The sequence below is a fragment of the Nomascus leucogenys genome, chromosome 20 (genome assembly GCF_006542625.1).
Source record: "Nomascus leucogenys isolate Asia chromosome 20, Asia_NLE_v1, whole genome shotgun sequence".
NCBI classification, from domain to species: Eukaryota; Metazoa; Chordata; class Mammalia; order Primates; family Hylobatidae; genus Nomascus; species Nomascus leucogenys.
This window is the reverse complement of record NC_044400.1, coordinates 67,395,143-67,421,358: the sequence shown is the minus strand read 5'-3', so window position 1 is coordinate 67,421,358 and position 26,216 is coordinate 67,395,143. Positions and strand designations below refer to the sequence as shown.

The 26,216-nt window shown below is 44.4% G+C and overlaps 1 protein-coding gene across 1 annotated transcript in view; it reads right to left on the bottom strand.

Annotated features, from left to right (window-relative positions):
- Window positions 1–25,155, bottom strand: part of FAM184B (family with sequence similarity 184 member B) — a 147,555-nt gene extending 122,400 nt beyond the window's left edge. The window contains exon 1 of the mRNA XM_030801156.1: window positions 24,949–25,155. Coding sequence (XP_030657016.1) covers window positions 24,949–25,089 — 141 coding nt within the window. The 5' untranslated portion in view covers window positions 25,090–25,155. The remainder of the gene's footprint in view (window positions 1–24,948) is intronic.
- Between the last annotated feature and the right edge of the window lie 1,061 nt (window positions 25,156–26,216).

Here is a 26,216-nt window from a genome sequence, read left to right as displayed (position 1 = left end):
ACCAAACACCACATGTTCTCACTTATAAATGGGAACCAAATGATGAAAACACATGGACACATGGGGTAAACAACACACACTGGGGCCTGTTGAGGGGAGTGGAGAAGAGGGAGAACATCAGGAAGAATAGCTAATGAATGCTGGGCTTAATACCTAGGTGATGGGTTGATCTGTGCAACAAATCACCATGGCACATGTTTACCTATGTAACAAACCTGCATATCCTGCACATGTAGCCTGGAACTTAAAAGCTGAAAAACAGCCTGGAGACAATGAATGACCTAGTAGCAATGAACACCTTCAGTGTATAAATTGGGGTCTCTAAATACCATTTCCTACTAAAAAGAAACAGAGTTTCTTGGGGCAATGGCTGAATCCAGATCTAGAGCAGGAAACATGCAAGATGATCCTCAAATATCTTGTGAGAGCAAGGAAATAAAAAGCAAGGAACCTGTTAAAGATTACTGCGACCATATCAAAAGGACTCAGGAGCCAACACTGAAGGGTTTCTCTAACCAGAAATTAGTCAATTTGAACATCAAAAAGAATAACTGCAATGGATTGAAACATATGAAATATTATGTCATTTATATATAAATAATTATCTAAATTTATAATGATATCCTCCTCTAATAAAAAACCTCATTTGTCATCTTTGGAGGATGTTAGGAAAATAAACTATAATTTTTAAGGCAGGTAATCAACAAAATACAATCAAGCATTTGTTTTGCTTTTCCAATATGAACCATACCACCAGCTAACCAAATAGTTGATGAGCAGAAGTTTCTCTTGAAAGAAGTGTTTTAGCTATTAAATGAAGATGGGGCTGGGGACAGTGGCTCACACCTGTAATCCCAGCACTTTGGAAGGCTGAGGTGGGCAGATCACCTGAGGTCAGGAGTTTGAGATCAGCCTGGACAACATGGCAAAAACCTATCTCTACTAAAAATACAAAAATTAGCTGGGCATGGTGGTGCACACTTGTAATCTCAGCAATTTGGGAGGCTGAAACAGGAGAATCACTTGAACCTGGGAGGTGGAGGTTGCAGTGAGCCAAGATCACGTCACTGCACTCAGCCTGGGTGATAGAGCGAGACTCCATCTCAAAAAACAAACAAACAAAAAGATGGAATGGAATTACGAAGTCATTATTTTGCAACCTCTAGTGAAATGATGGTCAGCAGTCTTTCCAGTGACTGATAACATCACAAAAAGAGAAAATCAGACAGTATGTTCCTTCTGACAGAAATTCATGACACTTGCTATGAAGTGTTCTTGCCAAAAACATTGAACCTGAATCAAATCAATCTTCTAGACATAACTACAAATTTATAGGAAATATAAGTGACAGAAGAACAGGTTACAGAGCATCATAAGTAATATCAGCACAACCCAAACTGTTGGAAACTCTATAGATCAAATAACCCAGTTTCTTAAATAAGCAAAGAAAAAACAATGCGTGTGTGTGTGTATATGTGTGTATGAAAGCACAGATTTAAAAAATCTAAAAGACATATCAACCTATTGCAATATATAAATCCTTATTTGAATCCTGATTTTTGAAAACTGTAAAAATTTTATGAGACAGAACTACAAAACAATGTAAGTACTAGAAGAAAATTTGGGTTAAATATGAACACTGACCAGATATTTTGTGATATTAGTAGGATTTAGCGTTAATTTTTTTTCACTGTGATAATGGCATTGTGGGAATGTTATAAAAAAGAATGCTTATCTTTCAGAGACATACACTGAAATATTTATGGATGAAATACTTCTGAGATTGATATAAAATGATCCAGGTGTAGGGAATAGATACGGGTGTAAATAAAGCAAGATTCACATGTGTTGGTAATTTTTGAGGCTGAGCAACAGAGGTACATTATACCGTATACTTTCTAATGTTATACATACTTGAAATTTTCATAGCAAAATGTTATATAAACAATAACAAATACCTTCTTTCAGAGTACAGAATTTGTATAACTGGAATCACATCAAGAAATTTAGCTGCCAAGAGTTCTGAGAAATATAGTTTCAAGCTTTCCAGTCTCTGCAGCAGTTTAGAATCAGTCTTGAAATATGTGTGAGTGAGATAATCGATAGTGTCTGCTCCCAAATTTATAACTCAAACCCTGACCTCTCTCTTGAAGGACCATTAAAAATATCCAACTGCCTCCTTGAAATCTTGACTTGGATGTCTCCCAGGGTCCCCAAACTCAATGTGCCAAAAGGAAAACTAATACTATATCCTCACCAAACCTGCTTAGCTACTAACTAGCTGTGTGACCTCAGAGAAGCCTCTAAGGTTCTCTAGTCTCCAGTTTGTGAACTGGGGGAATGACTAAATTATCTCTAGCATATTTCTAGTTCAAGGAATATAAAGGACTCAAATTTACCCCTTTTGTCGGTACTAATTTCATTATATGTTGTTTTTCACAGCAAGCCCCCTTAAAAAGAATTAGCCCGTGATCTGTTTAGAAGAGGCAATGCTTCATGATAAATTGTAGTATCCATTTAGCCATCAGTGATCATTTATTCAGTATTGGCAGAAAGTTCAAATAGCCCATAATTGCTTTCAGTGTGGACTCATGCATCCTAGAACCAACCAGCCAAATAACTAACTGCCTGCCTACCTGTAGCAGCAGCTGTCTGCTGTTGTGAAGATAATTTAGACGGCTGGCTTTTTCAGACACTGACTTTTGTATCTGTTTTAGAAATGTGACAGGTGTGATTTTTTTCCAAGGCAAAAGGAAGAGAAGGTTTGACCTCTAGTGCCCATTGAAACATCTACAGAGGGGTAACTTGTCATTTTTATTGCACAAGTGAGAGTGTTTCTACGGTGAAGAAAAAGAGGTGATAAATAACATTCTTGGAGGCCATTAAATGGCACTTAGCAGGAGAGAGCCTGAATGACAGCTGCTCACTGCTCAGAGATCACAACATGTTCCCTCTTCCCACAGCACTCTGCAGTTGCAAAGCACTGGCGCATCGATCCTGGTGTTGGACTGCATTTTCTCTCTGCTCAGATGGCTTACCCAACTTAGGTGGTAAAAAAAACCAAGTAAACTTAACACAAATGGGAATAAAAGATGATTGGGAAAGGTGAGGAAAGGTGGACCAGCCTCTTTGGCCAGTTCAGAACTTAACCCAGGTATTCCAGTTTATCTTTTCTCAGAGAGACAGCATACGTCTGACGTTGGCTTGGCGATCCTGTCCTTTGAGATTCTAAAGAAGTGGGACTTGAACTTCCATTAAGTGTAGAGTTAGAAGCCCGGTACCATGTATCTTGCCGGTTCTCAGGGAGCTGGCTTCTGTTTCTCCCAGTCTCCTTGATATGGTTTGGATTTGTGTCCCCACCGAAATCGCATGTCGAATTGTAATCTCCAATGTTGGAAGATTGGTTGTTCTCATGATGTGAGTGAGTTCTCATGAGATCTGGATGTTTAAAAGTGTGTAGCACCTCCCACTTTGTTCTCTTCCTCCTGCTCTGGCTATGAAAGACACATTGACTTCCCCTTTGCCTTCTGCCATGATTGAAAGTTTCCTGAGGCCTTGCCAGCCATGCTTCCAGTACAGCCTGCAGAATCAGAACCGTAAGCCAATTAACGCTCTTTTCTTTATACATTACCCAGTTTCAGGTATGTCTTTTTTTCTTTTCTTTTTTTTTTTTGAGACAGAGTTTCGCTCTGTCACCCAGGCTGGAGTGCAGTGGTGCAATCTTGGCTCACTGCAACCTCTTGCCTCCCAGGTTCAAGTGATTCTCTTGTCTCAGCCTCCCGAGTAGCTGAGATTACAGGTATCCACCACCACATCCAGCTAACTTTTTTTGTATTTTTAGTAGAGAGGGTGTTTCACCATGTTGGCCAGGCTGGTCTTGAACTCCTGATCTCAGGTGATCCACCCACCTTGGCTTCCCAAAATACTGGGATTACAGGTGTGAGCCACCACACCTGGTCTAAGCACCTAAGTTCTTAAAGCTCATTCAAAAAAGTCTTCAGCCATCTTCTGTAGTGTTTTATACATTCATTTGCTATGTCATTTACTTACCATATCTACAGGCCAAGGTGGGTACTGGTTTCAATAGTCATCAGATGAGAAATCTCTTAGGTAACTTTCAGAAGCCGCAAGCAGATTGTGGCAGCCCCTGATGTGATTCACGCTTGGCTGACTGCACACCTGGGCTCTTTTCCCTGCATCATGCTGTGTCCCCTAAACGTCTCAGCATTTCATGACATACAAATTATCACCTGAGCCTACCCAACAGCCCCATGGAGGACATGGGAGACTAATATAATCATTACTAAGTTAATAAATTCGTCAGTCTTGTAGATTAAGAACTGAAATCCCCTGGGCACGGTGGCTCACGCCTGTAATCCCAGCACTTTGGGAGGCCGAGGTGGGCAGATCACAAGGTCAGGAGTTCAAGACCAGCCTGGCCAACATGGTGAAAACCCATCTCTACCAAAAATACAAAAATTAGCTGGGCATGGTGGCGTGTGCCTGTAGTCGCAGCTAGTCAGGTTGCTGAGGCAGGAGAATTGCTTGAACTGGGACCTGGGAGGCGGAGGTTGCAGTGAGCCGAGATCACACCACTGCACCCCAGCCTGGGCTACAGAGCAAGACTCCATCTCAAAAACAAAAACAAAAACAAAAACAAAAAAACAAAACAAAACAAAAATCTGAAATTCTACAGAAGTGAAGGCTCATGATCAACCTGATACTGAATGGCCCTATTCTCTCTCTCACCAAAGAAATAAATAAACAAGCAAAAAGGACACATCTCTAGGACACAGGCTATCCATAAGACATTCTTAGGTATCACTAGCTTTGTGTGAATTGTCCTTTTAATTTTCAGAGCACTTAGAATCCTAAAAGATCTCTGGGAAAATGGGAGTCTGATCCCTAAGTCCTCCTTGGAAACTCTGGCTTACCAGTAAAAGCCCCAGGGTGTTGCATAATTGCATAAGAGCCTGTTGTGTTTCTCAGAAGAAATGCCCTTTCTCCAAGGCACTTTGGGATTTTCAGTTGAGTCGTGCTGTAGAGAACTGAAGACTCTTCAAAGTCAATGTCAAAGGTTGCTTCTACCTTGAATGGACAAGGACCTCACCCTAAGTCAGTAGTTCTCAACAGTTGATTGCATAGTCCCTTCCCCACTAGCCAGGGAGCATTTGGCAGTGTTGGAGACATTTTTAGTTGAGGCCAGGGATACTGCTGAACAACTTACAATGCACAGGACAGCTCATACAGCAAAGAATTATTTGGCCCCAAACGTCAGTAGTGTCCAGGGTGAGAAGCCTGCCCTAAGCCTAAGGTAGTGCCTAGGCTCTGTCCTGGTCCTCAGCTCACTGCCAGCACAAAGGGAGTTCCCTCACATGTCCTTATTAGAAGACGAAGAGACAGCAGGACTCTCTCTCTCTCTCTCCCTGTGTGCACAGAGAAAAGGCCATATGAGGACAAAGCCACAAGCCTACAAGTCAGGAAGAGAGAAGAACCGTCACCAGAAATCAGCCCTGCCAGTACCTTGGGCTTGGACTTTCAGGCTCCAGAACGGTGAGAAATAAGTATCTGTTGTTGAAGCTATCCACTCTGTGCCATTCTGTTATCACAGCCCAAGCAGATCTATACAGATACCAATACCTGGCTCTCTGCACCAGGCTCTCCAACCTGGCCCATCAGTCTTGGAATACCCAGGCCACCAATGGCCAACTATAATGACATAATGTTGCCCAGCCTAGAGTGCAGTGGCACGATCTCGGCTTACTGCAACCTCCACCTCCCAGGTTCAAGTAATTCTCCTGCCTCAGCCTCCCAAGTAGCTGGGATTAAAGGCCACCATGCCCAGCTAATTTTTGTATTTTTATTAGAGAAGGGGTTTCGCCATGTTGGTCAGGCTGCTCTCGAACTCCTGACCTCATGTGATCCACCTGCCTCAACCTCCCATAGTGCTGGGATTACAGGCATGAGTCACCACAGCTGACTTTTTGTTTTGCTTTGTTTTTCAGGCCTCAACCCGCCTTACCTCTCTGTACTATCTACCACCAGTCAGTACTCTCCCTCTCTTAAAAGGCTCTCCTCCTTTGCTTTCTAAAATACCACCTTCTCCTGCATTTCCTGTTACCTCTCTGAAGGATCTCAGGCGCTCTCTTTCATGGGCTAGCAATCCCCAGGGCTCTTCGTTTTGTTTTGTTTTGTTTAGATATGTCCTTCTCTTCTCCCTCTGCAAATTCTCTCTGGGAAAGCTGCCAAGAGACCTCTTTCCATAAGAATCTTACACAGTGTCCTCCATACCAATGAATGGAAGTATCCAGCACAGAATAAGCTTGTACTAAATATTTACTGAGTGAATGAGTAAATGAACAAATTAACAAAGTATCTCCTATGAGATAATAATTCCTAAACCAGAATCTCTGGTCTAGACATCCTTTTTGAGTTTCAGACTCAGAAAAGATGCTCACAAGAATGCCACGTAACAAACCACCCCTTAAACTCAATGACTTACAATAAGACACATATATTCTCCTTTAGGTTAACAGCGGTCGAGCTGATCTAGGCTGGGCGTGGTTAAGGGCATCTGCCCTAAGCTTCAGATTGTGTGGGCTCGGCTTCAGGCTGTGAGCTGGATTCAGATCTGGCTTCATTAGGGCCAGGCTATAGAGCAGTGGCCACCAACACATGATATTGTCATGGCAATCACTAAACCACACAAGTACACTTAAGGCCTCTGCCTGTGTTTGCATCCTCTAACATTCGGTCGACCAAAGCAAGTTGCAAAGAGAAGCCCACTATCAATGGGATAAGGAAGTAATCTCTGCTCATGGAGTTGGAGAGAGGGACAGGAATGAGTGACTATTTGGTGAACAATAATGCAGGCATCCAAACTAGCACAACTATACATCAAAATGCCTATAAGACACCTCTTTTTTGAATGTCTCACAAGTTCTCTAAACTCTCCAAGTTGTTTGCTAAAAGTTTGTTACTCTGCCAACTCCTTCCTGTAGAGCTGGGTCTTCTCATCCATATCCTACTAGCAGGGGATGCTGTTGAATTTGGACAGAACACCTACTTCCAACTGCCAACTGCCCTGACTTCTGAATCACTGCACCTTCCGGATCTGCTCACTGCCTCTACAGCCTACACAGCTGAACAGCTCTGCTACCACAGACATGTTCCTGACTCACTCCTGTGTTTTCTACGGTTTTTGGACACTGCATCCCTGGCTGCTGTCAATGGGATGTTCATTTCTCAGTTCCCATTTTGTTCAGTGCTAGTTCTTTCTTTGCCTGTGAACCCCAGCCAGCAAGTTCTAATCGTGCCTTGTGCTTCAGCTTGCCTAAGTCACAATGAGGATACTGGTTGCTGGACAGTCCTTTTGAGCACTGGCCTCCAACACTGAAAACGAGATTCTCTAAATTGGGTCTTCCTGGGACAGCACTTCATAGGCTCAGCAATGAGCCACCTCCCATAGAATTGACATTAGAATCCACCTAAGGGGAGAGAGATCAGCAAATGAGCTACTGATTAGGTCTGCTTTCCTGGCCTAGCTTTCAGAGGGCACACACACACATGTGCGCACACACACCCACACACATGCACATGCACCTGTACTCAGTTCTAATCTTCTCCCTCATATTTATTTAGGCTGTTACCAGATAATTTGATAGGCTTCCTTGGGACAAATAGGCCCCGCTCCACGGGCCAAGGACAGGAATAGCAAGTCTGGACGGACGCACTTTGGCAGCGTGAAGAGAAGAGGCTTTGCAAGATGAATGTCGCCACTGTTGCTGGCTCTTGTCTGCTATATTAATTTCTCCCTTAAAAGAAAGCTGACCCATTTTTTCCAGCCCACAGCCCTAATGGACTCTTATTCAGAGGCCATCCTTCTCCCACATAAAGAGCTGTATTGTATTTAATGATAAGCCTTTTAATGGAATTTGCTATTTCTAGGTCTCTGGGAAAATGCCATTAATGAGCTAGCAAGTGCAAGGAACAGCAGATGTTTGAGGGGCCTGCTTTTTCAAGGGCAGACTACCCTGGCAGGGAAGTGAACAAAAAACAAGGCACACCTACTTTTTTTTTGTTACCTTTTTGGATCTAGTTGGCCTTACTAAAAATACCATCTAGACAAACGTTGTCTTCAAAATGTGCAGATATCACTCTTCACGCTCTCCACCCGCCCCCAACACCTACCTACATGTTTTTTACTCTGTCATCACCCACAAATATTTCTGTCATCCTAATCATAACAAAATTAGCAGCATGCAAAACTAGACCAAGACCCATGGGTAAACTAAACAGGCTAACATCTGTCACTTGTTTTCAAATCTGTATTGGGTCAATGCCAAGAGACTGAACACACCATGGAAAATGGAAGAGGGGAGAGACTAATCTTCCTTTTACTGCCTGGAACAATTCAGCTCTGGCCCCAAACCTGCATATTTGCTCACTAAAACAGAAGCTTGTGTTTAACCAAAGGTGCTCTCCTTCACAAAGCAGTTTATTGATCACCTCTTTTTACTCCACAAGACCCCTCCAAATTGCACCTCTAACCTGGAAGGGCTCATTGAAGCACATGCATACATCCTTAAGGAGGTTCTCATATGTTTTGCACCTCTTGGTATTTCCACTGGCACCCAGAAAGGCCTCAGCACGCCTTATTGGTAGGAGTTTTGCTGGCACACCGACCCTTTAATCTGTCTCTTACTAGCACCCACTGTTTCCTGGCATTAATGGAGGTTCTAAAGATGTAAAAAACATAAGACAAGGTTCTTGTCCTCAAAAGTTTAACAGTGAAAAGTCCAACTCATTTTATTGAATATTGTTGAGAGCAGGGCAGTATGCTAGAAGCCGTTGGGAGTTCAAAGATGAGAAAAGCAAAGATCCTTGATCATCCTAAAGACTTGTTGTAGTCTGCAGCATCACCCGGGAGCTTGCATTAAAATGCAAATTCTCAGCCCGGCGTGGTGGCTCACGCCTGTAATCCCAGCAGTTTGGGAGGCCATGGAGGGTGGATCATGAGGTCAGGAGATCGAGACCATCCTGGCTAACACAGTGAAACTCTGTCTCTACTAAAAATACAAAAAATTAGCCAGGTGTGGTGGCAGGCACCTGTAGTCCCAGCTACTCAGGAGGCTGAGGCAGGAGAATGGCATGAACCCAGGAGGCAGAGCTTACAGTGAGCTGAGATCGTGCCACTGCACTCCAGCCTGGATGACACAGCAAGACTCCATCTCAAAAAACAAAAACAAAAACGAAAAAACATCCTATGTAATGCTCCTTCTGCTTCAGAAGACTGGGAACAACATTATTCCTGAGGATATCAAAGATTCACAAGTAGATCTTTCTGCTTCATCTCCTAAAGGTCCGACAGCTATACCTCCTAAAGTTTCCACAGCTAAGAATAAGCCTTCCTCAGGAGATCAGGGACAATGTCTTGTCCTGTGAGAACTGCTAGTATGCTATTGACTCTACTGGACCGCTGGGCTATGAGAGAGCACTTGTTTCTCTGATACCCTGAGCAACCTGGGAGCATTTTCCAGATATATCTTCTTTTCCTGGAGGCTCAGCATATAGGGAGTAACTTCAAACAGGTCCATCAGACAGTAAAAATACAAACCGACAGTCTGAACTGCGATTATGTCAATGTAATGTGAAAGTAATTCTGGGGTCAGGAGTGGTGGCTCATGCCTATAATCCCAGCACTTTGGGAGGCCAAGGCAGGAGGATCACTTGAGTTCAGGAGATCGAAACCAGGCTGGACAACATAGCAAGAGCTTGTCTCTACAAAAACTAAACAAAATTAGCTGGGTGTGGTGGCACACATCTGTAATCCCAGCTACTCAGGAGGCTAAGGTGGGAGGATCACTTGAGCCCAGGAGGTCAAGGCTGCAGTGAGCTTTAATCATACCACTGCACTCTAGTCTGGGCAACAGAGCAAGACCCTGTCTCAAAAAAAGAAAAAAAGAAAGTAATTCTGCCATCGTCCCTAAAACTACAAGTGTTGCTCCCATGGAGTTCTAGTATCTGGATGCTGGGAGGAGAAAGTGTAATAAACGGCTTTTAAAATCGCAAACTTTGTAGTTACCAAGTCAGGACCTCAGCACATCTTGTCTATCAGATTGTCTTTTTAATCACTACATATTTCTTTTTCTAACCTGGTCTCTTCAAATCTTCCTGATATTCTTTCATGGTCATTACCTGTAACAAAGGTGAATTCTGCTCATAGGAATCTACCTCAAGGAAACATCTAGCAAATAGAATCAATGAGAGGCCACTACAATATTGCTTATAATATTGATTATGTTAATATTGATAATAATATATAATGACAAACAGCGGTCAACCAGAGTGGCTCACAGTGAGGGATTATCTCAACGTAACTTTCACGATCCTTCATATTGACAATATTTTCAAAGTTCTTAGTTAACAGCATACCAAAATTATAATTCAGTTTTTGTATAAAAAACAGTAGAAGCTCTTTGGCCAGTCTGCTTTCAACCAAGATGTGGGTAAATTGAAACTCTTCAGCCTCTCTCTGTTCACACTGCCACCTGTTTATGCTGGTTGTATTTGTTGTTGATATTATGTAATTTAACACCGTGGTAATGTGTCCGGAATTGGTGGGTTCTTGATCTCACTGCCTTCAAAGAATAAAGCCATGGACCCTCCCAGTGAGTGTTAAAATACTTAAAGGTGGTGTGTCCGGAGTTTGTTACTTTTGATGTTCAGACGTGTTTGAAGTTTCTTCCTTCTGGTGGGCTCATGGTCTCGCTGGCTTCAGGAGTGAAGCTGCAGACGCAGACCTTCGCATGAGTGTTACAGCTCTTAAGACGCCGGATCTGAAATTGCTCCTTCCTCCTGTCCGGATTTGTTCATTCCACCACCACCACCACCCCCCCCCCCCTCAACCCCCAGCAGGTTTGTGATCTTGCTGGCCTCAACAGCAAAGCTACAAACCTTCCCCACAAGCATTACACCTCACAAAGGCAGGACAGACCCAAAAAGTGAGCAGCAGCAAAACTTCTTGCAAACACCAGAGAACAAAGTTCCCAAGATCTGTAACGAGACCAGAACGGGTTACTACTGTCGGCTCAGGCAGCCTGCTTTTATTCCCTTATTTGGCCCCACCCACATCCTGCTGATTGGTCCATTTTACAGAGAGCTGATTGGTCTGTTTTACAGTGAGCTGATTGGTCCGTTTTGACAGGGTGCTGACTGGTGCGTTTACAATCCCTGAGCTAGACACAAAAGTTATCCAAGTCCTCACTGGATTAGCTACACACAGAGCACTGATTGGTGCATTTACAAACCTTGAGCTAGACACAGGGTGCTTATTGGTGTATTTACAATCCCTTAGCTAGACATAAAGGTTCTCCAAGTCCCTACTAGATTCAGGAGCCCAGCTGGCTTCACCTAGTGGATCCCGCACAGGGGCCTCAGGCGGAGGTGCCCGCCAGTCCTGCGCAGAGTGCCCCCGCTCCTCAGCCCCTGGGCGGTTGATGGGACCAGGTGACACCGAGCAGGGGGCGGTGCTCCTTGGCGAGGCTCCGGCTGTGCAGGAGCCTACCGTGCAGGGGAGGCTCGGGCATGGTGGGCTGCAGGTCCCGAGACCTGCCCTGCGGGGAGGCAGCTGAGGCCTCGTCAGAATTCCAGTGCAGCACCAGCGGGCCAGCACTGCTGGGGGACCCGGCGCACCCTCCGCAGCTGCTGGCCTGGGTGCTAAGTCACTCACTGCCCGGGACCAGCAGCACCGGCCGGCCCCTCCGAGTGCGGGGCCCGTGGAGTCAACCCCCACCCGGAACTCACGCTGGCCCACGAGCCCTACGCGCAGCCCAGGTTCCTGCCCACGCCTCTCCCTCCACACATCCTGGCAAGCAGAGAGAGCCGGCTCCAGCCTCGGCCAGCCCAGAGAGGGGCTCCTGCAGTGCAGTGCTGGGCTGAAGGGCTCCTCAAGCGCCGCCAGGGTGGGCTCCGAGGCTGACGAGGCGCCAAGCCAGCGAGGGCTGCCGGGGATGCCAGCATGCTGTCACCTCTCAGTAAGTCAATTATAAATGGATGTGAAAAGAAAGTTTTTGTTCCTATGAAAACAGGCTTCACTGCTTTGGAAAAACTCAATAAAGGCAAATTGCTAAAGGAAGAAAACCTGGTATCAAATTATGTGTGACAGAGAAGTGAAAAAGATTGGGAAACAAGTTTTAAAGGTTTAGGAGAATTGTGAACTAGATTGTTTTACGTGGGTTTTAGATTTTCATTCTTCACTTAAGCCAAAATGGGAAAAAGTACAAATGCATTATGGGCAAGGTGACCTTACACTTGGATCAGTCCCTGTTTGCAACTGTTGTTTCAGCACTCTCTCTGGATTAGTGCCCCCCCCCCCGCCACGCCCTGCAACCTCCTTTGGATCTCAGAAGAGTCCCAGTCTGGATGAGAAATTAAAAGATCACCCTAACTATGGATGTACTTTAAACAAGACTAATAAGGCACAGTGCTACTCAACAAGCCATTCCCAAAGAACTGAAACTGAGCCTTCAATTAAAAGATTAGTGATCCAGTGTTTATTTGCCTGCTTTAATTTAGGGGTTTCAAACTTTTTCTATAAAGGTAGTAGTTCTTCTAGGCTTTATTCAATCTCTGTCATAACTATTCAGATTTGCTGTTTTAACACAAACGCTACTCTAGAAAACCTGTAAATGAATGGGCATGGCTGTGTTCCAATAAAACTTTATTCATGGATACTAAATTAGAATTACATATAATTTTCCAAGTGTCACAGAAGTTCTTTTGATTTTGTTCAAGTATGTACAATTTTTTTCTTCTTTTTCTGTTTTCAAATTATTTCTTCAAAGACATCAATCAATTAAAAATGTAAAAATCATCTTTGACTTGGAACTCATATAAAAATGGGCAGTGGGCCAGATTTGGCCTGTGGGCCATAGTTTTCTGACCCCCCGCCCCCACCTCTTATTTGAGAGGAAGTCTCTTGTTGCCCAGACTGGGGTGCAGTGTTGTGATTTCGGCTCACTGCAACCTCCGCCTCCCAAGTTCAAGCAGTTCTCCTGCTTCAGCCTCCAAACTCTATATTTTTGAGTTTTCAAAAATGGGTGTGTTTTCTGTCTGTGATTGATTTCTCATTATTGTTTTTGTTTTACAACTCTGGTTCCCTGAAGGAATTTGGATCTGACCAAATGGAGGCACCATGTCTGAATAGATCCCGTCATTGTGGTCAGGGGCTGGGAGTGACTAAGTTAGGTATTAGCTTGGGAGGGAGTGGGTAGAGACTACTTGTCAGTGCTGGCCAGTTTCCTAGTGCACTTAAAACACTCGAAATAAGATGCTAGACCTCTTGAGTTCAAGGCCAGAACCTTGAATGAGGCCTCCCCACTCCCCCATAAGATGATCGTAGTTCCTGGTGAAATTTGATATATTATTCTAAGAGCAATGGGAGGTCTAAGAAGAATTTAGTTCACTTAGTCTATTAACAAATACTTGATGGGTGCCCACCACTTGCCAGGCACAGTTCTAGGCACTGGGGATATAGGAGAGGACAGAAATAGACAGAAATCCCTACCCTCAGGCAATAAACCAATAAAGGAAAAAAGGCAGATGGAGCTGAGATAGTCTCAGAGTGGGGCAGGGCAGCCGCATTAGTCTGAAGAGACATCTGAGCCAAGTTGGCTGAGTCCGGATCAGGCAGAGGAAACCACGAGGACAAAGGCCCGCTGTGGCACAAGCTTGGCACAGGAGAAGATCTGAGAGAAGGGTGGTGTGGCAGAGGAAATGAGACTGAGAGACGGACAGGAGCTACCTCGAGTGACCACGATAAAAGAAATTATTATAAGGTGAATACATTTTCTTCTTAGTGAAATTGGAATTGAAATTTCATCCCAAGGGAAGCCAGTGGTAGGTTTTAAACAGACGAATGACATGTTCTGGTTTATATTTGAAAGATAATTCCTGCCGTTGTGTGAGTGGGCAAGAGTGGACCACAAGGCCAGTGCGGGCGTCATAGCAGGGGTTGGTGGCCAGAGGTGAAGGTGGCTCCGACCATGGTGGAGGTGGAAATGGAGAATGGAGGTGGAAATGGAGAACTTACTCATTTTGTTTATGAGGTAAAGTCACCAGGACTTGACTCAGAACTAGTTTTTGTTGTTGTTGTTGTTTTTTCTGAGATGGAGTCCCACTCTGCCGTGCAGGCTGGAGTGCAGTGGCAAAATCTTGGCTCACTGCAACCTGCGCCTCCCGGGTTCAAGCGATTCTCCTGCCTCAGTCTCCCGAGTAGCTGAGATGACAGGTGCACACCACCATGCCCAGCTAATTTTTTTGTACTTTTACTAGAGACGGGGTTTCACCATGTTGGCCAGGCTGGTCTTGAACTTCTGACCTCAGGTGATCTGCCTGCCTCGGCCTCCCAAAGGGCTGGGATGACAGGCGTGAGCCACCGCGCCCGGCCAGAACTAGATTTAAACAGGAGACAGACCTGATTCAAGTTTTGTTTGTTTTCATTTTAGCAGCTTTATTGAGATATAATTCTCATACCGGGAGATCCACCCAAAAAGTGTACAATTCAATGGCTTTCAGTATCTTCAGAGCTGCAGAACCATCACTGCAACCAACTTTAGAACATTCTCATTACTCCATAAAGAAACCTTGCATCTGTGAGTCACACTCCTCTTTGTCTAAGGGATGAAAGGTTTCTTTTTGTACATATCTATTCCTCCATCGATGGACATTTAGTTGGTTTCCACTTTTTGGCTATTGTGAATAACGTTTCTATGAACATTCTTGCATCATTTCTCTTGGGTATATACCTAGGAGTGGAAAGATAAGCATGTCCAAGCATTTGAGGAACTGCCAGACCATTTTCCACAGCAGCTGCATCATTTTATATTCCCACTGGCCGTGTATGGGAATGCTGATTCAGTTTTAAGATCACTCTGGCTGCTGTGTGGAGAAAGGATAGGAGGAAGGCTGGGGTGAGGCAGGGGAGTTTTGGGGGCACTGTGGAAAGTGGAGAGACCAGAATGGTTACGCAGAAGTTCAGGGATCTGAGCAGGGTTCAAGGACATTCAACTTAAGGTGCACTTCATAACCGTTTACGGTATGGTGCAAAGATTTGTGAGAGCTCTTTACACAATGAATCACATCGTTAAAAGATTCCAACAGAGAGGGCTTGTTAAAACAGATCTGCCATTTTCAAGTCTAGAGTCCTAAAGCAAACTGGCATGGAACTGCTTAAACATCTGTCCTCAAACAAGCTCCTGCTAGCAAGAGGATATTTTCAGAAAAACGAGAGGAGCCAGTGGGTGCCATAAGATTTCCACACCTTTAAGCCATGAAAACACAGGGCTCAAATGACAGCCTGTTGCTGAGGACTCTCATGGCAACAGGCATCACTCCTCCTGCCCTGCAACACTGCCCTGGCCTCTCAGCCTGGAGAAGAGCTGGCTTGTTTCCAAGTTCGACAGCTGGGCAGCAGTCCTTGACTCTCTGAAGTTCCTCCAGTTCAGAAAGGGATGGGAAATGAACATCTGTCAAGCTTCAGATGTGCCCCGCATTGGGTTATAAATGACTTTTCACTTACATCCCTTATATTGGTGAAGCCTCACAACATATCACCAAGGTGGAAAATTTTCCCCCAATTAAAGATGAGGACAGTTGGCCCCTTTGCATGGGGAGGTCAGAAAAGGCCACTTTGAAGGGGTGGTAATTTAGCTGATACCAGCTACACAGGGATCCAGAGCAAGAACATTCCAAGTTTAACCCCAAAATTATTCATTTGCTCTCTAGATGTCTTCATTTTTATTCTTATTTAATTCTCATTTATATTCATTAGTATAAATAAGGGTGAAAAGTTGCCCTCTAGAAACAAATCAAATTTAAATTCATTTAACATATAACTTTGAATAGAAATGATAATTATTTTTCCTTATTATTTCTGATTTTAAACTCAGAGACTATTCTCCACGACATCTCCCAATCCTATACCCATCACCTCCCATCCCCCACCCCCAAAACAGACAATATTATTGTCTCTATTAATGTGTCTTAATAGATGGGTAGGGTCCTGGGACATGTGGAGGCACAGTCCTCATGGTCTGGCTGTGCCACTGTGCAGGAAGTGGTGACTTTGACCTCTTGAACTTCCCATTGAAGATGTATCTACAGATAAATACCACACTGCCACTCAAAACTTTCCCACTCTCAGGTTAATATGCTTTCCCAAATAAAGGAATTAGTTTTCACTATAACTCTATACCAAATTCCTCAAAGCTAGACCCATCCTAAGATCTGTCTGTTGGATCTTTAGGATGGCCCAATAAATAACATTCCTCTTCCCCACTGATCTAATTGAAATACAAGACCAAGGTGTGAGGCTGCTTTGAGACCAAACTATCACCGTTTTATCAACTAAAGTTAATATGGAGATTGTGGCGTATATCCACTGGCAAGCTGAATTCCTGATGCTTATCCATCCGGTCACAATGCCAGGCCAGGGCAGCTCTGCCTGCCAGGTGCACCTACCCCTGTAAAATTGATGTGTAGAAGACAATGTGTGCTTCTATAGGCAGATCACTCCAGGAGCAAGAAGGGAGGAAGAGGCAAAAGCTCTGTAGGCCCAGTCCCTGCTCCAAACCTCACTAATTAATTATATATTCCGCCTTGCAGTGGAAAAGATAGTAAAAGTAATTGAGAGAGGCTATGGAAACATCAGGATGAACAGGGAAGAAACTTCCCCACCTCCCTGTCTTCAACACACACACATCCAGCGCTGGATTCTGGATGTCCTAGCTCTGTCAGAGCCCTCCTGGGTCTCAGATTCCCCCCCTCTCAATTAGAGATGGTTCTTCCCTCCCAGCCATGCAGAATTGCTGTGCACACAAAGGATGAGTAAGTATGTCAAAGGCTTTGCAAAGTATGCAAAACTAAAGAATCGTAAGGTATTATTAACATGGAGAAATTGCAGCCACTTGACTCAGCATTTGCTCTTGCAGGGTCTTCTGACAAACTGGCAGAGATCCAAAACAAGAATGAGTGAGAGAGTCCCATGAGGCTATTCGACTCCTTATACTTGAGTTTGGCAGCTTCTGGCACTAAGATGCCTGCTCATTTCCTCCTGGGTACATTTCCTCTAGTTGGTCCAGATGAGAGGTAGTGCCCTGGTATCCGCTTCTCCTGTGTGTGGTCTGGGTTCTTGAGAGTCAGTCTTTAGTATTTTTTCTTTTTTTCTTTTTTCTTTTTGAGAGGGAGTTTCACTCTTGTTGCCCAGGCTGGAGTGCAGTGGCACAATCTCGGGTCACTGCAACCTCTGCCTCCCGGGTTCAAACAATTCTCCTGCCTCAGCCTCCTGAGTAGCTGGGATTACAGGCATGCGCCACCATGCCTGGTTAATTTTGTATTTTTAGTAGAGATGGGGTTTCTCCATGTTGGTCAGGCTGGTCTTGAACTCCTGACCTCAGGTGATCCGCCTGCCTTGCTCTCCCGAAGTGCTGGGATTACAGGTGTAAGCCACTGCGCCCAGCCCAGCCTTCAGTTTGAGAGATGGTTCTTGTAGAGGAATACATGCTATCCCACTCATTTTCTTGTTTTAATACAAAAGAGTCTTCATTAACACTTGTATTTGGGGTAAGACATTCTATTATTCCTTGAAAATGGGAATTGGAGAATCCCTAGGCAGGAGGGATTCCAACCCTGCTGGGGATGAGGTTGTGGAGAGAGCTGCAAAATGAAAAACCAGCTGAGGCCGAGAGTGGTGGCTCACACCTGCAACCCTAGCACTCTGGAAGGCTGAGGTGGGAGGGTTGCTTGAGCCCAAGGGTATGAGGCCAGCCTGAGCAACATAGTGAGACCTTGTCTCTACCAAAAAAGCCAGACGTGGCAGTGCATGCCTGTAGTCCCAGCTACTCGGGAGGCTGAGGTGGGAAGATGGTTTGAGCCCAGGAGGCAGAGGTTGCAGTGAGCCCAGATCATACCACTGTACTGCATCCTGGGCGACAGAGCCAGACCTTGTCTCAAAGACCAACAAAAAACCCGAGCTAGAGAGTGCTAGGAGGATACAAAAACAGAGAGAGGAGGACACAGGCCCAGAGGCAGGGCAGGGCTGGGGAAACCTGCCTGATGCTTTCAAGAACAAAAGCTTCCCAAAGGCTTTATTTAATGGGGAATGGATCTGGAACCTCTTCTTCTTCCAGATACCTCCTCTGGGTGCATTTTACTGTTCCATCCTTCAATTGCTCCAAACCAGTGGTTCTCAACCCTGTCAGCACATTGGATGCTCTCAAAGGGATTTGAAAAAAATACTAATACCTGTCACCATTCTCTCTTCTCCTTATAAGATGGGCCTGGGCCCTGTATGCTGTTTGGTTTGCTTGTTTTAAACTTTGACTTACAAATAATCTCAAACTTAGGAAATAACTGACAGAAAAAGAACAGTACAAAGAACATCCACATACTCTTTTATTCAGAATCACCTATTTTACCCCATTTTGTCTCATGTATCTTTTATTCTATTTCCATATTCTGTTTTCTATATTATGAAATGAAATGCTTCGAGAGTAAGGCATCATACTTCCTTAAATGTAAGATCAGCTTCGATGTGCATTTCCTAAGAAAAGGATATTTTCTTTTTTTTTTTTTTGGAGATGGAGTCTCGCTCTGTCACCAGGCTGGAGTGCAGTGGCACGATCTCAGCTCACTGCAACCTCTGTCTCCCGGGTTCAAGCGATTCTCCTGCCTCAGCCTCCAGGGTAGCTGGAACTACAGGTGCGTGCCACCATGCCCAGCTAATTTTTGTATTTTAATTTTAATTTAATTTTATTTTAGAAATGGAGCCTTGCTCTGTTGCCCAGACTGGAGTGCAGTGGTGCAGTCTTGGCTCACTGCAACCTCTGCCTCTTGGGTTCAATTGATTCTCCTGCCTCAGCCTCCCGAGTAGCTGGGACTACCAGTGCGTGCCACCACACCCAGCTAACTTTTTGTATTTTTAGTAGAGTTGGGGTTTCACCATGTTAGCCAGGATGGTCTCCATCTCCTGACCTCGTGATCTGCCCACCTCGGCCTCCTAAAGTGCTGGGATTACAGGCATGAGCCACCGTGCCCGGCCTTTTTTGTATTTTTAGTAGAGATGGGGTTTCACCATGTTGGCCAGGATGGTCTCGATCTCTTGACCTTGTGATCTGCCTGCCTCGGCCTCCCAAACTGCTGGGATTACAGGCATGAGCCACTGCACCCAGCTAGAATAAGATATTTTCTTGCATAGCCATAGTACAGTCAACTCCAGTAAACCTAACATCAATACAAACACTTTCATCTTCTTTACCCAACATCTGTATTCCAGTTTTGTCAACTGACCCAATCATCTCTTGTAGCAATTCTTCTGGTCAGTATAGAATTCAATCTAGGACAGGCACTGCATTTAGTTGTCAAGTCTTTAACTGGTGTGTTTTTAAAACCTCTCTGAGTGGAGGCTATTATCTTAAGTTAAATAACTCAGGAACAGAAAGTCAAATATCACATGTTCTCACTTGTAAGTGGGAACTAAATAATGTGTACACAGGAACACAGAATGTGGAATAATAGACACTGGAGACTCCAAGGGTGGGAGGCTGGATGGGGGATGAGGGATGATAAATAGCTCCTGGGTACAATGTACCCTATTTGTGTGACGGTTGCACTAAAAGTCCAGACTTCACTACCACGTATTGTATCCATGTAAAAAGCACATTTGTACCCACTAAATATATATAAATTAAAAATAAATAGATATTTTAGAATCTTTTGGATACATTGATACAGTAAAAAAATAAGGGCTCTGTAGGTGATTTTAATGTGCAACTTGGGCCTTGGGTCACTGTGTAAATAAATACTCATTTACTACACTACCACATATTGACTGCCTACCAGGTGTAGCCTACCAGGTGTAAAGTATTATGAATACAGTTCAGGAGCTTATTACTTTAAGGACATACTATCCACAAGTCAACTATAATATCATAGGGATAAGTATAATGAAAGAAATATTAACAAACCTATGGGAGGAAACTATAATTAAATTGAACAAGTTTACTGAGGATCTACTATGTATCACACTTTGTACAAACTGCTGGAGAAATGGATGGATAAGTAAATGCAATTAATACACAGTTAAAAATTAATTAACAATTTTTTTTTTTGGAATGGAGTTTCATCCTTGTTGCCCAGGCTGGAGTGCAATGGCATGATCTCAGCTAACTGCAACCTCCGCCTCTTGGGTTCAAGCGATTCTCCTGCCTCAGCCTCCCCAGTAGCTGGGATTACAGGCATGCACCACCATGCCCAGCTAATTCTTTTCGTATTTTTGGTAGAGATGGGGTTTCTCCATGTTGGTCAGGCTGGTCTCGAACTCCCAACCTCAGGTGATCCACCTGACTCGGCCTCCCAAAGTGCTGGGATTACAAGCGTGAGCCACTGCGCCTGGCCAATTAACACAGTCTAAATCACAAAAGTAAGGTTTTTAAAAGGTTTTTTTTTAGAGGAGGTGGGGCTCAAAAGATAAGCAGGATTTTACTTTTAGAGATGAAGACATTTCAGGCGAGGAAACTTCAAGAGGAAAGCTAGGTGAGTGCACAGTGGAGTAAGGAAAGAATCGTACTTCTCTGTGACCTGAGAATTGGGTGCATAGGGATGTATTAGGAGATTGTGCTGAAGAAGTAGGCTGGAGAATGTATGGTGGTACAGTCGCTTCGCAAAACAATTTGGTGGTTTCTTAAAAAAGTAAGAGTTACCATACAACTTAACAAAATTCCGCTCCTAGGTATCTCCAAGAACACATAAAGACTTGCACATGAATGTAATGTTCATAGCAGCATTATTCATAAAAGCCAAAAAGTAGAAACTCAAAATGTCCATCAACTGGTGAATGGATAAATAAAACACAACATACCCATACAACAAGATAAATAAGTGAGTAATAAAAAGGAACAAATTAATGATATGTGTTACAATGTGGATGAATCTAAAAGAATTAGATGGAATAAATAATTTATTATATGGTTTCATTTAGAGATAATTGAAAGAGATAGGAAGTAGATGAATGGTTGCCTGGGGCTGGTGGTGGGAACAGAAACCGACTACAACTGGCCACAAGGGAAGATTTCTTTGGGGTGATGAAAATGTCCCTAAAACTGGATTATGGTAATGGCTTAATGACTAAAATAATGTTGAACTGAACAATTAAAACAGGTGAATTTTATGGTATGTAAATTATACCTCAATAAAGCTGTAAAAATTTAAAAAACTGTTATTCAAAATTAGGCAGAAAGAAAATAGGAAGCACAATCTTAGAAATAAAAAATATAATTATTGAAATTCAAAAAACTTAATAGATGGGAAAAACTCTGGACTGGACAAATTATTTAGAAGACTGGCAAATTGGAAGGCAAGGAATTCACCAGGATGCAACACAAAGACAAAATCTTTTTTTAAAAAAATAACATCTCAGGATATAGATAGTGAGGCTTCCTCACTTACCTAATGGTAGTGCCAGAAAAGATAACGGAGGTAACGGCTAGGAAGCAGTATTGCAAGAGAAAATCAGTAATAATTTTCCAGAATTAAAAGAAAGCACATGCACCCCTATAATCCCAGCACTTTGGGAAGCCAAGGCGGGAGGACTGCTTGAGCTCAGGAGTTTGAGATCAGCCTGGACAACATAGTGAGACCCTGTCTCTACAAAAAAAATTTTTTAAATTAGCTGGGCATGGTAGTTCATACTTGCAGTCCAGCTTGAGTATGGGAGGTCAGGGCTGCAGTGAGCTTTGATCACACCATTGCACTCGAGCGTGGGTGACAGAGTGAGACACTGTCTCAAAAAAAAAAAACAACAAAAGCAGCACATGGTAATCCTCAAAAGATAGTACCTCCTACTTTTGCAGAGGATAAAGATTAACACCAAGACAGTTCTAGAAAACCTGCTGAACAGTAAAAATAAGCAAAATAAATCTGAAATGTTATCAAAGAGAAAACGCAGCTTATTTACAACGGAATGAAAATTAGATTGGCAGTAGAATTTTTAACCAGCAACACATAGTACCAGAAGACAGTGGAGTACTATCATCAGTGTGGTATGGGAAAATAACTGTTCACTAGAATTTTATATCCAAATAAATTATCATACAACAGTGAGGGCAAAATTAAGACATTTCCAATAATGAATTCCCTCCCATACCAAGGCACCTACAGAAAGAACTATTGAAGGGTGGACTTCAGCCAGAAGAAAAGTGAACCCAAAGGGAACACTGTAGATTCAAGAAAAAAAAATAGTGAGCAGAAAAATTGATAAAATGTCATAAATTTAACTTTTAACTATAAAAACTATTTTTAAATTTAAGAAGTAAAAACAGATTGAATGTGGTGGCACATGTCTGAGCTTTGGAAGGTCGAGGCGGGAGGATTGCTTAAAGCCAGGAGTTCGAGACCAGCTTGGGCAACATGGTGAGACTCAATTTCTACAAAAAATTTTTGAAAAAGAAAAAATTAGCTGGGGGTGGTGGTGTGGACCTGTTCCTAGCTACTTGGGAATCTGAGGTGGGAGGATCGCTTGAGGCCAGGAGTTTGAGGCTGCAGTCAGCAATGACTGTGCTACTACCCTCCAGCCTGGGTAACAGAGCAAGACCCTGTCTTTTAAACAAACAAACAAAAAAAGTAAAAATAAAACTCTAGGCAGCAATAACAAGATGGGAAGAAAGGGGCTGTTAAATGAGTAAATATACAAAGTTCTTTCATGGGAAGAAACAATTACATACTAACTTTGTTAGAAAAAATATCAGAGCTAAGTATGTATGTTGAAAAATAAAAGACGATTCTGAGAAGAATAGAAATAAAACCTAAATCAGCAGTGGAATATGGATCACTTTACTAATCCGATAGAAGGCAAGAATGGAAGAAAAAGAAGCAAGGAGAAAGAATGGTAAATGAAAAACACAAGATCCGATGGAAGAAAAGCCCAAATATATTAGTAATTGCAATAAATGCCTGGGGATTAAATTCACCTGTCAGAGACACAACCAAAATAAAACTCATAGAAAGATTAAATATGAAGATAGGGAAAATATTTCACATACAAATATTAGCCAAAAGAAGGGTGGCCTGTTAATAACAAAAACTTCTAATTTAAGCAATTAGCATAAAATGGTAAACAGAGGCACTACATAAGGATGAATTGTGATTTCTAATGCAGAATATACTTTAAGAAACACTGCCTACTGTGGGCCAAGAATCATGTATGCCTCCTATACTGCTGTGTTTTCAGTGCTTGGCACATAATAGGTGTGCCATAAATATTAATGAGTGGAATGATTGCTATTTTATATTGAAATGATCTGTTTATGTGTTTGTCATACCACAAGGGCAAGACCATATCTTACTAATTGTTATGCCATCAACATTCAGCATAGCAGCTGTCACATAGTAGGAATTCCATAAGTCCACACTGAATTCAAGGATCATCTCTTCCATAAAATCTCCCCTCACTGTTCCTCCCATACTGATTTGTCCTTTGTTTTTACTTCTATAGCACTCGTAATTGGAAACACCCAATTTAGCATCCAAGACATAGCCTTCTAGCTTTCACTCAATATTTCAAATCTTGTTTCTCTAAAACTATTTTAGATTCTTTGAAGATAGAGAAGATGACTTGCATTGTGCCAAGTGCCTTTTCAGGTACTTGAATAAATACATGTTTTGGTTGATGTCACTATTTAGATGAATGTAGGTTAGATCAATAGTACCAGTTATACATGCCAAGGACTCTAAGGGCTATCTCCAATTTCTTTTTTTCATCCCTTGACCAAAGAGAGCCCTGTTTGGAGACAGGCTCATGTGCAAAGAATGTGAAGTTAATGAGACAGGTGGGAGAAGGCGGCTAGTGTTCAATTCCAAGCCTCTGTGCTCTATTCCTCCTGGCAAAATAGTGAGGTTGGCGGGACAGGGGGAGGGGAATGTCTGTGATCCCACAAAAAAATGTGTGGGAAGAGAGAGGGAGATGGTGAGGAAAGACAGCATGTTCCAGACGCTACCGGACAGACCTGGACCTTTGCTTTCTCTGGCGGGCAGGGCACCAGGAGTTTATTATGAGACCAAAAGGAAATCATCCCAAGGCAAACAGCTAAATTCATCCACTTGAAACCTTGTATGGGAGACAGTGAGGGATGTTCTCAATCTAGACAAGGCACAGAGGGGAGTCTGTGACAAGGGGCTCCTAATTGGGGAGCTGCAGAGGGTTAACAAAGAGCACTGGTGGCATCTTTTTGCTGGTCTTCTTGAAAAAGACATAGTCTGGGAAGGTTCAATCAGGGCCCTGCACGAGGTAGGGAGGTGGGCTGGCTGACCTCCCAAGGTCCTTCCTAATCCCATAATTATTTGGTGAATCGTGCTTTTCCCCATTTATGCTCCTACACACGTCTGCACCCAGTTTGATAGTAAGTCCCCTAGGCTGCATTCCAGGTTTAGTACGGCGCCACGCAAGCTGCTGGCACTCAACAAATGACGCAAATATTTGTTGAATGAAGGAATAAATGGATCAAGTGTTTAAATAGAGCCCACATGACCTCCCCAGCTGTAAAGTATGGCAGTTGAATGAAATCACAACATTCTAGGCACTTGAGCAAAGCTGGCGGGGACACACTCACACACACGCACGATTCACAGTCCCACCTTGGAAAAGCACAGACCACCAGCTCAGCAAGCAGGCTGTGGGAGTTTCCTTGGCAAGGATCCTCTTTCTCTGCTGCTTTAGGATGGTGGCTCTAGAAGGTCAAGTCACCCAGATTTAGGACCGCTTCCCTTCCCTGTTGGCCTCCGAGACAAAGTTTCTGTCTGGATTCGGCCCAGGCCTCCCGGGAGGCGCATCCGCACTGACTCCCGGCTCCGGCGCCCCGGGCGTGCAGCTCGCTGGCCCGCTGCGCCCCACCTTACCTTGGTGAGCTGGGCGATCTTCTTGCACATTTTCACGTGCATCTCAGGATCACAGTCCATTCTCCAGCCGGCGCCACCGTCGGCTTTGGAGCCCTGGCAAGTCCCGGGAGGGTTAATTTTGCTGTTGAGAGCAGAAGCCATCGCTAAAAAGAGCCCAGCACTCAGACTCTCGCTCGTTTTCTCCCTGCCCACCGTGTGCACGTGCGTGCGCGCGCGGGCGTGCGAGCGTGTGGGTTTCTCGGGAGAGGTGGCACTGCAGTCCCGTCGCCTGCACCGCCGCGTGGCCCCAGCTTCCCGAAGGTCTCCGCCTCCCGGGCCCACCCGCGCGCCCACCCTTTCTCCTCTCCCGCTGGCTCTCTGGCTGGCTGGCTCCGCGGGCACCCGCACCCTGCGGCGAGGCGTCGGCACCCCGCACGTGCCGCTGGCGATCAGTCTGCGGTTCCCCAGCCAGTGCAGGTTTCATGTGCAAGGGGAGAGCTTCCGCGGCTAGGAGCTGCCGGCCTTGGGGGGTTTGCGCTGGGCGGGCACTGCGCTCTTGGACACGTGGGTGGCGCGCGGCCCTGGACTTGGTGGCGACGGACCCTGCCCGAGGTGGGGATCCAGGCTAAGGAGGAAGAAGAGCCTCCGGAGAGGGACAGGGCACGGTGACTCGCGGCTCCCGAGTCTCCGAGCTGATAGCGGAGATGGCAGTGGGGGACGAGATGCTAAGAGAGGGGCGGGTAGGTGAGGGCGAGCCACCGGGACTCGAGGAGGTGCGGGATCCGGGGCGCACGGTGTGGGCCAGCGCCTGAGTTGCGCGAGTGCACAGCGGGGCTGGGGATGGTAGCCTTCCTTTTTGGATCTTGGAGAGGAGCCAGGACATTGCGGGAGGATTGCCGGAGATGCCCAAAGAGGAGAAGCCAAGGGGATGGCAGGGTGCGGGTGACCGAAATCTGAGATGAGAAAGTGCGAAACGGGTAATGCAGGAGGCGGTAGGAACGCAAAGACAAAGTCATTAGGGAGAAAGAAAGGATGGTGGCAGGTGCGGGAAAGGAAGAAGCAAAGAGGAATGGAGCATTTAGATGAGTAACAGATGGAACTGAAAATCTAAGTAAACCGAGTCCATTGAAAGTAAAGTGACTCCTCCAAATCCACACTACTGGCCTTGGGCAGACTGGAGCCAGACTGTCAGGTTTTCGGATTCTGAGCTGGTGTCTGTTTAGTGTTTGGTGAGGGGAGAGGTTAGCGGGCCAAATTTCTTTCTGGCGTGTTCTCTGGTTTCAGACAGT